At 41.9% G+C, this 16215-nt stretch overlaps 1 protein-coding gene across 1 annotated transcript in view; it reads left to right on the top strand.

Moving 5' to 3' along the window:
* LOC109961263 (capon-like protein) overlaps nucleotides 1–15882 on the top strand; it is a 124945-nt gene extending 109063 nt beyond the window's left edge. Inside the window, 4 exon segments of the mRNA XM_020601948.1 lie at nucleotides 9079–9275; nucleotides 9446–9570; nucleotides 11270–11316; nucleotides 11319–15882. Coding sequence (XP_020457604.1) covers nucleotides 9079–9275; nucleotides 9446–9570; nucleotides 11270–11316; nucleotides 11319–11923 — 974 coding nt within the window. The 3' untranslated portion in view covers nucleotides 11924–15882.
* The last annotated feature ends 333 nt before the right edge of the window (nucleotides 15883–16215 follow it).

Raw genomic sequence — 16215 nt, forward strand, 5'->3', positions numbered from 1 at the left:
ATGAGGTGACTATAGGGACCACAGTGTTGTTAACAGCTATTCAGGTGGAAACCAGTTCATGTCATATGGGTGTAAATTACAAAATGCCTCAGTGGTTTCCATTAAAGTAGGTAAACGGGTTCTTTTCTGCCTGAGTGGAGTGCAGTGAGCTCAGTGCTGCTACTTCCATCTGATCAGTCTCTAACCATGTTGCCTTTCCTACACTGAGTTTGTATTATCATCTTTCTTCTTGTAGCAAATTATTTGTCATTTATTAATTGTTTTCATAAACTAGAGCTATTTTAAGCTAAATGTATTTTAATTTGAGCCCAAAATTCACATTTAGCTGTAGAACACATAAATGTACAGAGACAGCAGGAGCCAAAATGAGAGGAGGGGGATAATTTAGGGTAACAACTGGAGTCCTATTAGTGTTTCAACTACGGTCTGAGCTGTTAGTTATGACAAATGTCTGGAAATAACACGTTTACTGTTTGTTAGCTGCCACGCATGTGGAAGAAAAACTAATTAGCTTCACATTCAGTCTGAATGCACCTTAAGAAAATGAGTATCTCCTGTTGGTCATACCTGGACACAAGTCTCAAGAGACGGCTAATCTCTCATCTAAAGGCAAACTCGTGCCCACACTCCTGTTCCCTAAAATCTCTTGCTTCATTTTCATTCTTCTTTTTTCCCTTCTTTAATTACACACACAGACCTCTTGTTCATATAATATATTACACACTGTCCCAGAATCTCCCCCCAGCACTTGTTGCTAAACTTCAAATTGTGATTTGGGAGTTCTGTCACCAAATCAGGCAAAATCAGGGTGTTTACCTTGAAGGTCTCAATACAGAGGAGCATGAGATTAAAAAACAACTGTCAGTCCATGTGAGTGCTTGTCTTTATCATGGAGGTGTCAGAATGAAATCAAAACCAAAAGCTTGCTAAGCCCCTCAAAATAAAAAAAAAAGTGTACATACACAGTATCAATCTTAGTTTAGTTCAGGGGCAAGCTTTCAATTTGTCAGGTTTGGGAGCACAGCTGTCAGTCAGGCTGGCAGGAGCAAGACGGCAAGGTTTGGGACAGGAGAGACTGATGAGCGCCTGTCCTTGCCAGAGTGAGAAATGAGTCTTCTGACAGGGAAAGATGAACACTTGGACCTAATTCAAGGAGGAACTTTTGTTACTGGGGACTGGAAAGTGCTTTCTTGCTCTGTTCATAATTAATCAAACTATTTTTAGATGAAAATCTGTGATCTGTACAAGCTGTGTTTTCTACATGCTCCCACAGAGCTGTAGAACTGCTCTGTCCTCGACTTCTTCCAATTTTGGTCTCCTTACTATATGTCAACTTGGTAGTCACAACATATTTGCGGTCCTTTCACTTGTGCACGCATTTCCCTGCTTTTTAATTTATGTAAAGCCAGGATTAGTTGGACCTCGAGGAACGCTGTTTGTTTCTTTTATTCATCCATAAACAAAAACTCTTCCCTCGTGCCAGAACAGCGGCTCACGGATGACAGCCAAAAGTGGTCTTGTTTGTTTAAACCAGTTCTGTGTATGACCTCCAGGAACAATGCAGAATTAAAATATTCATTTTGTTTCCCAAGGAAAGCCACAGAGTTTTCTTTCTGCATATTGTAGCCCCAGTTTATCCATTTGGCTGCTGCTTCCCAGATTTAAAGGGAAATCAGGCCAGTTCTCATTATCTTTTGCAAAGAGTTGATCCCTGATGGGATGAAACCAATATAGAAAGAGTCCAGTAATGAAAAGTAATTCCAATTCACTTTCCAAATGTGTTTCTATTCAAAGACGCTCTGAAATGTTATTCTTCATATTGTTACACAGACCTGAGATCTGCAGCAATCAACAGAAACCTGCCGGGATCCAAATGAACTGACTTTGACGAAGATTTTACTTGATATAAAGTTATATTTTATAAACCTTTTCTTTATTACATTGTGCGAAACTGCCTCAAACATACTCAGACATTCCACAGCCTCCAACATTATAAAGGCTTGATGTCTTCTGCACTTCATCTTCTCTCAGCAGGTCTGTGTTTCTCCTTTCTCATCTCCTTTTCCCACTGCTGACGTTCATATACGTTAACTTCAGCGGTCTTTCAAGGTACAAATTGTATAGCCACAGGTGTGTGGCAGTACCTGCAGAGCAAAATCAAAAACTAATTCCAGTACAAAGCAGCAAGTGGTCAAATCAGTGATGTTGACACTCCAGAAAAGAAGCAGCTGCACCACATCTGCTGCCTGGATCAGCTCCTTTGAGCTCCTCTGTCCTGACTCTCTTGTCTGTGCGATGCTGTCGGTGTTTGCTTCAGGCATCAAGTGATGGCTGTTAAATGATATGACATGATGCAGCACAGCTGATGTTCATGTTCTGTTTGAGCCTTTAAATTGACAGCCATCAACAAATTAGAGCCTGGTTTGAAAAGAATGAAATGTCCCTTCTTGTGTCCTTTGTTGATTTGTTTTGTCCATAAATATATCTTATACTCGATGTTGAAAAGGTCTTTTAAACAGTAGCGTTTCATTCTCTGTATCAGACTCTGCTGTGTCTCAGTCGGTCTCTCTCACTCTCTGTGGTTTCCTGCCTCCCCCCAGCATTAATAAATTGTCCAGTGGGGCTTGTCGTTGCCATCTGCAGGCTACATCGCCAACAAGTGCGACCGAGCAGAGCAGCACTTGACTTGTATCGATTTCCCCAACACATGCATGTGTTGTTTGAAACTGGGGTTAACGACTGGGACAGCAAGGGAGCAGCATAGATCAATACATCTGTTTTTCAAGCTCAGCCTGTCACTTGTAGGGACATACTTACAGGCACACTGATGGCAAGCTCAGCCTTGGCCAACCCAAGCCTGACACACACCTTCACACTCCAGAACAAATGATTTCTGCTGGCTTGTTGGTGCATGTCCTTTCCAGTCATTAAACAGTGACATGTTGCCATTACTTTGCTTTTGTGTTCCAGAAAATTGAATTCAAACTTTTCAGTGAGGTTAAAGTACAGACTTACTTTTGAAACCATTTTGTCCATGTTTTACATACACTCTAAACTGAATGTCTTTGGATCTTGAACTGTTGCTTGGGCCAAACAGGCAATTTGAAGGCATCGCCTTGAACACTGTAGTGCTTTCATGTGCTTACTGGGTCAATGGATTTGAATTCTTGAACTGGCCTCTCCATTCACACAAATATGTGTACACATTTGGAGATTTGAGAAAAGTCTTGCTCATGTTCTGACAAGATTTCTGCTGTGTTTCAACATCTGGATGTTGTTGCAGTCTGATATCCCCATATGATCCAAAGCCAGAGGCTATGCTGAATGTCAGCTTGGTGTGATTATATAATGTGGAGCATCTTTAGCTCCAGATGTGCAGAGCTAAATGAACAAGACTGATCAGGCTGAAAGCCTGTCTCACATCTGTCATGTCCCATTTCTTCCATCATTCTGCAGCTTCCTTTGTATTTCATCACAAAAAGCAGGAGTTTGTTTGACTTGTGAGAGTCTTCATGCCTTTAATTAACTGTCTCACTGCTAGATGACCAAAGTGTGCGGACAGAAATGCCTGGCCACATGTTTTTGTGTACTTTTATTTGGTCTGGGGCAGGACCGGACCGATGAGTCAACGTAATAAGTCGATTTGTGTGGAATATCATTTTCGGCTTTTTCCCGTTTTGGGGTCGCCACAGCGAATCGACTCGCATGTTGACATTTGGCACGTGTTTTACGGCGGATGCTGGATTCGAACCCAGGGCGGCGCAGCGAAAGCGCTGCACCTTAACCACTAGCCTACCAAATGGTTCCTTCTTTTGTGGACATTTTATTACTGATAGATGCTTTTTAATTCATTTTTTTATGTGAGCAAATTTGTAGAATAATTATGTTTTATGAGAAAATGTTAATGGCAGAAATTATGGATATTATTTATTGGCAAGTTAACCAAAGGATTAATCAACTAATCAAAAAAATAACTGGTAGATTAATCAATAAGAGCCCTTATAGCTCTAGTGAAGGGAAATCTTTATGCTACAGCATGCAGATCCATCAGATGGAGAGGCTCAGACTGTGAGACAGATGCTGATTGATGTTTTTGGGAATGGAATTCAAACTTTGCTGTTTACAGTTAGGTAGACCATGTTTCAGAAGAGAAGGGCAGGTCGGCTGTGACACAAGAGAAAGAGAGGTCAGAGTTCACTGCTCCACTGTCACTTCCACCTGAGAGCAGCAGAAAACACACAGGTGTCTAATTAAATTAGATAAAATCATGTTCTGGGAGGAAATTACACTGCAGAATAGGCAGTAGATAAGGTGAAAACAGGGAGTGCTAATCAAAGCAGCTGAACACCGACAATCAAGCTGCAAATAAATCAATATCAAAATATGACACCGTACAGTAATTGAAAGTTTTATCACATCTGTTGGTTGTCACCTTTTTAATTAATGTTTTTACTTTTTCTACCTGACTAGCAAATGAGGAAAACACACGTTAATGTGGAATAGTTTTAAATGAGACAGGTACATTTTCCTGATGAGTGACTTGTTATGTCTGTGTGAATAATTCCTGTTGTCTCTCAGAGGCAGAGGAGGAAGGAGCAGCACTGCATCTTCAGGAGATGGTTTTCAGTACAGTGTCTTACGCTCAACATTAGTTTCTTCTCACCGTGACCAAGATGCTTCCCTACCCTTAGCAAAATAGTTTGTCTCATCAGCTAAACAGTAAACAACTAAATAGTACCTTTTAAAGTTAGAATCTTTTAAAGCTATAAGGGTTATTTTCATCAGCAAATAATCTTCTGATTATTTAGAGCAGTCTGTCTTAAATAGCAGAGAACAGTGAAAACTGTCCATCACAGTTAATGACTTTAATGGCTTTAGCAGAGTAAAATAAAAACTGGGTCTCATATGAAGTCTTAAGATTTGTAAGTTTAATTGTAAAGGGTGAAGCATTGGGAAATACTCGGAGAAGAAATTATTAAAATGGCAATGTGAGATATGATGCAAGGCACTGACAAGCAAACTTATTGGTGAGGTAGGAGGACTTGTTTAAAACCGAACCTTCTACAGAAAAAAATCCAATGTGCTCACTTAACATGAAGTTTCCTTTTTGGACAGATTTCATTATTGTTGCAGAAGATTGTGTTATGGTTTCAGTTGGTTCGTCCTGGCCGCCCGCTGCTGGTACATGAGTGGGAGTGAGAAACGCTCAGGTCCAGTTTTGTTGACCACTTTGTTTTTGTGCCTCTTCCTACAGCTCTGTTTTTCATTTTGCTCGGTTTATTCCTAAACTTTTCCTAAGCCTGAAAGGTTAGAAAGTGACTGATTACATGTGTTGAAATTTAACAACAAATCGCAAGAGGGCGTGGGGGGATTACACGGTGGATTACACACTGAAAATGGCCCAAGTCTGCTTTTCTAGCAGCAGAAATGTTCTGCTTCTAATCTGGCTGTTGTTAGAATCCTGCTGTTCTTCCACAGCAGCTCCTGAAGAAAGAAAGGGAATCCTCATTTCAGTGTTAATGAACCATAATTGTTCCAGATGGAATCCTTGAGGAGTGTTTGTAATTAAAATACATTGCATACACACACACACACACAGATACACACAGTCATCTGCCGGTGTTTCACAGTCCTCCTGAACAAAACAAACAGGCTGCAGCAGTGAGCATCTCTTCCACTTTTAGTTGCACTCTGATTACAGCTTGTTTCTCACTGCGTCTAAATCTGAATCTCTGTCTTGAGAGGTTTTCGGACTGTGGGGGTGCAGGGCATGGGAAGGGTGTGTGAGGTGAAAGGGACAGGTGTGTGTTGGTAAACAACAGTGAGTTGTTGTTGTTTATCAAGGCACTGACACTCAGCTTGTGGAACCAGTTAGGGTGCTTAACATACAAATACAGTACTGTAAATATAAATATCTATTAAAACAGGGCTCAGTTACAATGCAGCCCAGTCATGTGTCAGTCTTGTATGAGGGAGAGCTCACAGTCAGACTTTTACAACATCTGCTGTAGTGTATACTAATACTACAAAGTATACTATGTGTTGATGCAGTTATTATGCAAGAACTTGTGTTATCTGGGCGTACTGGGGATTAAACAGCCAAGCTGTGAAATTCTGCATCTACTAACATGATTGTGTTACTTTACTCCCTTTTTATGAGCAACAGTTGGAGCTGCTGCACTAAATTCTGTAGTTTGTTTTATACTTTTTATTAGCTCCAAGTAGCTCTCTTGTACCTTGGCGCTGCCCTGTTTAAGTGTGCCTCATTTTCCAAATGCAGCCCAGTCCAAACATATTGAAATCAGAACATGGCTGTTTTATTGATTAAAGGTTAAAACATTCATTTTTATTCACATTGATTGTTTGGTTTGAAACTGGATGTGTGACAGCCAACCTGAAATGTGCATAGCACTGTCTTCACAGAAACATGAGCTCTACAGAAGTTGCAGTGCAGTGGATGACTTAATAACTGTGAACTGTTTCATCAGCCTAACTCACAGTGAGCTGCACTACAGAACACTGTCCCATCTGCACTAATTGAGAGGACACAGCTTAACTGTTAGGCCAAACAAAATCCTCGGTTGTGGGATACCTCAATGCAGGAAGTGACAAATTGAATGAAGCATCTTGTCAGGAGGTAACAGGACTCACTAACATTACTTCTTTTAATCTGTGCAAATTGAAATTGCATCATCTGTAGAGAGAAGTGGCAGTGACATAATCTGTGATGCAGCCGACTGGGAGAGAAAGGGGGAAAGGGGGGGTTCACCAGGCACTGTGACGAGTTGTAGTTGCACATGGTGCCTGAGGGCTGCACGGTGTAAATGATCTTATGGTCTTATATAGCACCTTTCTATGCATTGAAGTGCAATCAAAGTGGTTTACACTCCTTCCCATTCGCCCATCCGCACACGGTGTGGGTGCAATGTGTTCAAGGACATGTGGACTGGAAAAGCCGGGAATCAACCTGCCAAACCTCCAGTTAAGAGGAGTCCCCCTCTACCTCCTAAGCCACAGCCGCCCCTGTAGCACAGAGTAAGAGTGAGCAGTGTAGAGGACGAGAAGTAAATGATTAAAAAAACACACACAATTCACAGGAGTAGAGCTCACAGCATGAACAAAAAGCATGGAAGTCTAACTAACCCCAATCATATTACAACACCTGGTCCTTGTATTTAGTCTGGTCTGACCTGAACAGAATAATCTGTTTAAAATATAACCTATTAATAATGATAAGCACTCATTGAAAAAGAAGGATTTTATTGTAAGGAGAAAAATAATGTGCTGTAACCTCTCACGGGCACCGTCTTTTCATTTGGAGTTTACTAAACCATGTTTCTCTTTTACTGTAATTCACTTGATCCAGGACAAACCAACCTCTAGACACAGTGTATATCCCTGACATTTGCCCACAGCACTTTAATCAACAGCCTTTGTGAAATCTGCAAATTTGCATTTGTTTAGACGGTACAGGTGGCCTGAGAGCGAAGCTCTTCAGAGCTGGCTCAGGATACAGTTCGACAGAGAAGCGGTCATAAATAGTGATGATGAATCATGTGTGTGTGGAAACGAGCCCGACGAAGACACATGGGCTTGTTTCCTAACAGCAGGTTTCACCTTTTCTGCTGCATGACCTTCTAAACATAAAAGGTTTCGAATTTGACATAAATTTTACAAAACGCACACTGTAGTATCCATTACCTCTCCATTAGGAGTTACAGTAGGAGGCATATGTGGCCACACTGCCTGGTGGGATCAATAAGAGGTGTTATAGCCCTCACAATGTGACACTATTGATCCTGAGACCACTCCATGACCTTGTACTGTCAACCAGCAGTACGCATGAAGGACCCTGGGAGGCAGGCAGGACTTTGAACAAGGACTTGAAACATGTAAACAAAATGTCTTTTTTAATATATGTGCCTTCGTGCTGTAAAGTAAATGTATGAGTATGTTTCTCTCTGCTCCACTCGCCATTCTCCTCCTCCTCTGCAATGACGTGTGGTTCACGTTGATTCATAATATTGGCCCACATTCACTTTGGCCTCTGGCTAATGTGTTTTTGGAGATCTCTTGACTGGAACAGCAGGTGAAATACTTGTCTGCAAAGTGAAGTCAAGGTTACCTGAACCGCCCAATTCTGATGCTCCATCTGATTCCAAATGATGATATTTTCTCTCCATTTATCTGACCAGTACACTGTATCTATTAGATATGGATCGCGTTTCAGGCTGCACTCTTAGCCATTACCTCTGCTGACTTGTCCTTTCAGAAACAGCTCAGTAATCTGCATCTTCAGAAGTAAAATAATCTGATGCTTCTGTCTCATTAAATGCTTTCCGAGAAACATTTCTCTTGAAGAGGTAAGATCTTCTGTCTTAAATGGACAAAAACCACCTTATGTCCTCTTTGTTGTGTTGTTTCTGGTCCTGCAGTTGAATTCATTTCAGCTTCATTTTCATTAGTGTTACTGCTACTTATGTGCATGTGTCATTGCATTTTGTTTATATATTATTTGTGATCATTACATACAGTGTTACTGCAGCCCTGTAACATACTTTATTTTGTTTGCATTGCTTTGAAAACCCTTTGAATCTTGTTGTGATTATGCAACATCATTTTCTTTTGTGCAACATTGTGAAGTGACTTAAGATGAATGTGATATGTCCTTTGTGCCTTTAATAAGAGGCCCTGAAACATTTTCTTTTTTGTGGAAGGCGATGCCTAAAGTCAGCTCAGAAGAATTCTTTCATTGTAGTCCAAGTCCCCATTGTTCCATATGTTTACTGTGTTCCAAACTAAGTACACCATCTCCAGCTGCATTTCAGAGATCTATCTAATGGCTGACAAAACAGAACATTTAACAATGTTGTAGAAAAACTATAAGAATGTACTATCCCATTTTCTTTCCCTTCAAAAAGTGAATTTGTGCATCTCATTCTCAGAGCAATCCTCCCATTTGTGTTACTGGTTAAAGAGTCTGTAGCTTTGTAACGTGCTGTTAAAAACACATGTCCACATCCTGTTGTGTATTTACCTATCTGCCTTTCTTCCTCTCGCCTTCTCTGTTGTTCCCAGTTGATCAAAGTATGTTTGAGAACTCCATTGCCCGGCAGCAGAGTCCACAGACCTCCAGGCCAGGCCAGTCCTCTGCTCGACGCTCCCCAGCATCGGCTCATCTTAACCTGGGGTCCAGCGCTGGTGACTCTTCTTCCTCTGGAGGCCAGCAGAGGCTGAAAAATGCCATTAACCTGGGAAAGGCTGTCGGAGCGAAGGTTGGTACAACACAAACAGAAATTAAACATTATGGTCTGCAAGTATGATTGATCAAAAACAATGCAGTCGGAATACAGTGTTATCGTTTGTGTCACATCGGTTGAGCTGAGAGGCATCCAACTGACGAGGACCCATGTATCAACTGTTTGTCTTCCTTCTTGACTTACAGGTCAATGACTTGTTACGACGAAAGGAGCCCAGCCACCTCGGGGACGTTGGGGTCACTGAGGTCAACAAAAACTTTGGTGCCGTGTGGAGCTGCATGGACCAGTTCAACCAGACCACTGTCAACAGGTGAGCACTCGTATCTCCTTTGTATTTGGGATTAAAGTATTTCTACAACTTCAGTTCACACATATTGTAGCTTCTCCTAAACTCAATCCTAACTTTTACCAAACCCAAGATCATTATAAGTTAAGCATTTACTGTCCATTAGTGCCTTTGTATTATATGTGGACATTTTTTTCCAATTTGATAAACCCACTGAAAGACATGATCTTATTGTAGGCAAGAATATTAAATTATCTGTGAAAGAAAGAGCCCATCACTGTAAATCAGGCACTGGGCCAGAAAAGGTGATTAATTTAAGGTTTTCTTGTGAAATGTGTTTTTAAATTAATGACACATCAAAGGTGTCTAAGCTTCTTATATAGTCAAAATGGAAATGCCTTTTAATTGTGTATTCATCATGTGCTTACAGACATAAGCAGTCATACAGGTTGTTTCACTGTGTCTGTATTTGCTGATTGATCTTTTGTCTCTCTAGCTGAAGCTCATTCAGGCAAACATCATTTCTCAGCAGCTCTGCTCGCATTTGTGTCCACTTACTGGACTGTGAATACATTTAGTTTAATTTACCAGAGATGATTTGGCATCTTGTGGAGTTCAGTTTGTTTTACGTAATAACTGCCTGACTCCTCGAGATGAGCTGTCTTAGAAACAGGCTGTGCCCGGGCTGAAAAGCGTGATATCTGGCCCTGCTCAGAATCCGATCCCAGAGTGTGCTATTCCATCCCCAATCCATCTACATCACTGCATACAGATTTGCAGAGAGAAAACTTTAGCAACAGGAAGTGTCTCAGCCGAAGAAAGAAGAACATGGCAGCACGTTATGAAGAAATAAAAGGAAGTCAGTGCAACAGCTATGTTTGTCAAGTCCATGTTTACTCCATTGTGCACCTACTGTTGATGTCCGTTCTATTCATGCAGAAGATGGCACCATGATGTACTCTGCAAGAGCAATACTCAGGTTGTGCAATGGAAACAATTATTGGGGCCAGGCAGCCCAGGCCAATAGCTGGCCAGCTGACCTGATTATGAGAAGGCTCCCGGTGGCAGTGGAATGGCGGCATTAGTTACTGCAAGTCATTGGTGTGCCTGTTCAAAGCTTCTGTAGCTTCACGGGCATCTTTAATAATAGATCTCAGGCTTATTCTTCACAAATTCTAGCATCCCCACCCCGACCTTTCTATCTGTGGATAATTTTTTAAGATTTTCAGATCACATGATGCTTTGGGGGATGTAAACAGCGTTACCATGGAGCCAGTTAGCTGTTTACCACAGCTTTGTAAGGGGCATCTCTGATTTCTAATCAGATTTAGTTGATTCTTGCAGGACATCAGAAAGACTGTACGTGTCACATTCAGTCTAATGACGTGTATCGTGTCTTTGTCTTAAAGTTCAGCACCTTACCTGTCTCTGGAAGCTGTGTGGCACAGCTGCTGCTACTCTGGCTGTTGACAGTGCCGATAACCAAGCCAACTACAATAACTTCCCCTTGTTTTCAGAATAGGCGCCTGTCCTTCACTCCATGCCGCCTCAGTAGTGCTTGCCTCAGGTCACCATTGTAAACCTTGGTAACATATGTTAGTACTAAAGGTCTCTGTAGTACCATGCTGGCTGGTATAAGCTTTCTCCGTCTGCCTTTTCTGGCTTTGTATCTCTCCTTCTCATGCTCCCATACTTTCCCATCCCTTCCTCTCCTCTCTTCCAGTCACATCTCCTCCTTCGACTCCTTCCCTCGGCTGGACCCACCACCCCCGTCAGGGAAGCAGCGCGAGCGCTGAAGACCACCCAGGACATGATGATCTCTTCTGACCCTGTGGTCTCCTCTCCGGACACTGCAGACTCTTCTTCCTTCCTCTCCACCCCTGAAAAAACACCCCCCATCACAACGAAGGAGCTGAGGAGCAGCGAGGAGCAGCAGCAGAGTGAGAAGGGGGAGGACAGGTCAGCGGATACCACATCGCCACTGGGCGACACAGAGAAGAAAGTTGCTGCCGAGACGACGAAGGCAGGGAGCAACGGCATGGTGGATGGAGTGAAAGATAGAGAAGAAGATGATATGGAGGACAGGAGCAGTGAAGGAGGTGCAGAGGAACATCAGGCCCAGCTCCAGCTCTCTGTACCAGACCTCATCAACAAAGACCCCCCTCTGCCAGAGTCCAGAGCCAAGCCCTGCGACATCTGGCAGAACGCGTCAGGGCCGGACTCCCGGCTCGCCTCCACTCCATGCTCAGGCAAAACGCCGTGCCGCATCAGCCTTGGGGAGGAGGTCCTGCTGGGAAATGGTGCCCCCTGCAGTAAAGGCACTGCAGTGAGCACTGAAGACGCGGAGCCTCACCCAGACCTGCTGTCCTTTGATTAACGAGCAGAACCAGAGACGTGGATCGGTTCACTCTGATTCCAAAAAGTTTGGAACACTTTCTAAATTCTACTCAACAGCCTCGAGAGGTCAATCAAACAGACTGCAATAAGTACTACCAATCAAATATTCACTTTTTAAACACATAACTTGCCCTGCTTCAGGCGTTGCTTTGGGAAAAGGGAACGAGTGCTTCAGGAGGCAGGGTAGGGGCTGCAAGGGTTGCTTTTTAACTTTTTTAGCAACTTTTTACAAGTAGGACAACTTTAAAGATATAATAATAAAGCCCGGCCCTTGACACGGCTGATCCAGGGTCAGTCAGACACGACAAGCTTCTAATGACTGAAAACAAAGTCAATCAGTAGGTACATTATTGTGCAGTGCCGGCTCAAACCCTAAGATATGATCATCTTAACACAGTGTATTTCATCTTTTAACTCTTAAAACATTTTAATAACAGTAATGTAGAATCTACCAGACAATTTAATAATGAATGTAAGTAGTGTAGTGAAATCTCCCTTTAAGTGGAAGGAAACTGATAAATCCTGTTAATGAAAACAACTTTATACTGAAATCACTTTTTCCTGTCAGTGTAAAGTATTATTAGTTTGTCTTATAGCGTTGTCTGACAGTGTTATATTGTACATCCAGCCATTCACTACAAGACCATTTTTGATCCATGTAAAGGCACGTGCCATTACATGTTAGTTATATATTCATGTTGCATAAAAGCTGCTTCTAGTGAAAACTGCAACTAATATGACAGCTAGAGTTGCTGTAAATCATCATATAATTTTCATCCTGTATACTTACAGCAGCCACTGGGATTTTTATCGGTTTATTCTAATTTTCAGTGGCAGTTGCTTGAAGTGCATTTTCAGGAGGACACAAAGTAAAGGAGAGGGAGAAGCTGAATGAATGTGGATGTGTTAGAGGAAGCAAGGTTTGGAAGGAGTTCATTTTCAGTTCAGTCAGTACAAAATGTCAAGCAGCAGTTTCTATCGGAGTCTGAGCAGGACTGGATGGTTTTCAGTCCAACTGGAGGCTGGAGTTGCAGCAGCACTGCAGCAGAACTTGTCCCCTCCTACGCTGGACATTGGCTCAGACTGTGACCCTGATATGACCTTTTTAAAGCCGGACGTCTCAGCAGGCAAGAATATTGATCATTTACCCGGTTTCCTTTTTGTATGGATTTTAAATAAGTCAGGGAGGACGACCAGGTGGTTCAGGGGGTTGGCACTCTCACCTCGCAGTGAGATGATTCTGGGTTCCGCCTGGATCCGGCGGTTGGCTGCTGACAAAACCCATCTTCCTGAATTGGCAAACCTGAAAATGAATTGTTATTACAGCCCCAAATCCTGACAGAGTGGAGCCAGGCGGGCAGATGGACAGACAGGCAGTTAAAAGCTCAGCGAGAGAAGATAATGAGCTGTCAACAGAGAGAGACGACAGAGGTGAATTTTCTTCAAGCAGATCATGAAATAACAAACCAAAGGCAGAAATGAGGTTCAAACAGGTTTGTGTCCTTATGATTTTAGAGCTCTCTGAGTGAAAAGAAAAGCAGTAATTCAAACAGAAGAGGCTCCTTTTGTTCTCACTTCATCTACTAATGAAAACCTGAAAACCAAAGTCAGTGTATGTATAACATTTTAATAGCAATTCACATACTTTTTCCAGACTTTTCTGGCTTACCAGAGAGAGACTGAGTCATGTGTTCAGCTGGTTAAAGGTGGGAATAGTACATTAGAGGATCTTCAGCTCTTCATCAGTGTGTTGCTGTAGAAGAAGCAGGACCAAGCTGCACCAGTTGTTTTAGCACAATCACAGTGGAAATATGTAGTTCCTGTAATATTATTATCAGAGAATCTTGTGTAGGTCAGTATGACTGCCGTATTGAGACACATGGAACTTTTCCCAGAAGCTAAAAATGACCAGCAGCCTCCGTGAGTGACCGCTGTGACCTCGCAGGGATTTCCTGACCTCAGAAAACTGCAACAAAGTCCCAGAAGTCAGCCAGAAGAACACAGAGGCAGCTGTGGTCAGGTTGTGCCCAGCAGATTGAGAGGAATGTGGAGCTGTTAGAGAAAGAACGCTTTGTCCTTTTCCTGTGTCTCAGACTTACAAACTACAAGGGTCCTGGACAATTCTTTCATTTTAAAGCTGCGGCAAAACAGCTCATGTCCCTCAGAGGCCACGCCATTACAGAGTTAGTTCACCCGAAATACAACTGACATGCCCCAGAGGTTTGTGTGGACGGTTTTTCATAATAACAACAAAAAAGCTTTTGCAATGGAACACCTGTGAAAACACATGCTGCTGCTAAGTTTTTCAAATGTAATTTTTCTGTTCTCTGCAGTGCAAACAACATTGTACTGGAAGTGCAGGTGTTGCATGAGATCTCGCCAGAACAAACTATTTGCATGTCTAGATAACACAGAAGTGGGGGTAGTTGTTTTTTTAGATTAGAGTTGGGTGAACTGACCCTCTAACATCAAGGGAAATAGTATATAAGAATGTGCACAGAGAGATCACAAAGAGCAAACACTTCCAACACTTGGAGCAGTAGAAATATGACCAAAATTTTATCAGTCATGCAAATTTTTTTTTGTTTTGTTTTTGTTGTCTCATAATTAATTTAATGTGGATGCCTCAAAGTCCATGAAAACCTGGTTTCTAATTCTTTTTGTATTTCTTTATAACATCAAACACTTAAAACTAAATGTGTAACAATCACAGCTGGAGTTTGGGGAATACAGCTCCCTGAACATTCAGACATTCAGCTCCTCTGCCTGATCAGCACCGTTTGGGTCTAGATCATGTTTGACTGACAGAGCTGGCAAGAGAAGGAAAGCAAAACCCAATTACAGCTTTCACCACATTTTGTTGATAGATCCTGATCGGTGACCCAGTGAGAATAGCACAGACTCGCGTCCGATCATCACGACTGTCTGATCTTTAGAAGAAAATGTTGTGTGGAACTATGTCACATACACTCAAGAAGATGAGGAAACAAAAAACTGTACCTTGTGACCTTTCTGTCATCTGATTCTCAGATTTTGGTGACACTGAGGTTGTTTTCAAGAGCCAGGTGTTGAAGCCAGTTTGTCTCTCAGCTCAGAGGGAACTGCTACACACCTGGATAAAGCAGGTGTCAGAGAGGCTTTGACCTGAACACACACACATGACCAGACTGAGATCAGCTGCTCAGATTCAGTCAGAAGGTGAAAGAAATACGACGGCAAAGGCGTCAGACTCGTCTGATGTTAAATAGATTCTTGTGTTTTCTGATGAAGGAACTATTTTGGAAGTTTTATAGAAATTTTCTGTCGCTCTTTGTCCAATGTCTGTGAATATGCAAATTGCTTTTTACTGTAACAAATGAAGGAAAATGATTTATTTTGATATTCAATTACAGAATCTAGTTATGGTGATCTTTGTTACGTAGCTGCCTCAGAATTCGATAAAAGAAAAAAAATCTCACTTTCTATTTTTTATGTTAAATCTTTTATGCTTTTGTAAAGCTGATCAAAATCATTTAAGCTGCACATGAAAAGCTTTTGGACACCAATGCACAAACGGACCACTAAAGCAAGCTGGGACTTTGAATTGATCTATCTATAAACCTTTGCAATGTAAAAGATTTTTTATGTAATGAAGATATGCTACAAAAATCTAAATGAATCAGTGATTTTGCCTTTTATTCTACTACCATATCTTTTCTTAAGGGGGAATGTAATAACTCCTATAATCTTGGAAAACATCTGGAAATAGACCTAATCATGACCTTGTTTTGTGTTGTGTTTTTAAAGATAAATGCGATTTGTTTTCTCCCTGTAGAAAAAGCCTGTCTGCATTTCTTCTGGGCATATCCTGTCTGTTATGTCTCTCCGTCTGCCTCCCACTCAGCCCTGCCAGCACACTTCCTGTTGAGATGGAGCTGATGTCCTTGTCAGTTTTAGTAGTTTTCTTCTAAGTCTATGTCGCTCTTCAGCATACGGGCTCCTGTGTGTGTGTGTGTGTGTGGGGGGGGGTTCCCTGAAAGCAGGGGGGGGACTGTGTAATCGTGAATTAAAGCCCGTCAGGAGCACAACGGAGGAAGAATCCAGGAATATGACTGTGAGATGAGGTGGTTTGTTTGCTTATCTTCCACTTCAGTGTTGTAAACATCCAATCAGCTAAGACACACAAGTCTTGTCACTGGTTAATATTTCAAACATGATGCATTTATTCATTCTCTACAAAAGGATCTAGGTCTCCATGCACAATGAGTCATCAAGTTTGGGAATGTTGTCAGG

The sequence above is a fragment of the Monopterus albus genome, unplaced genomic scaffold (genome assembly GCF_001952655.1).
Source record: "Monopterus albus unplaced genomic scaffold, M_albus_1.0 scaffold53.1, whole genome shotgun sequence".
Taxonomy (NCBI): Eukaryota; Metazoa; Chordata; class Actinopteri; order Synbranchiformes; family Synbranchidae; genus Monopterus; species Monopterus albus.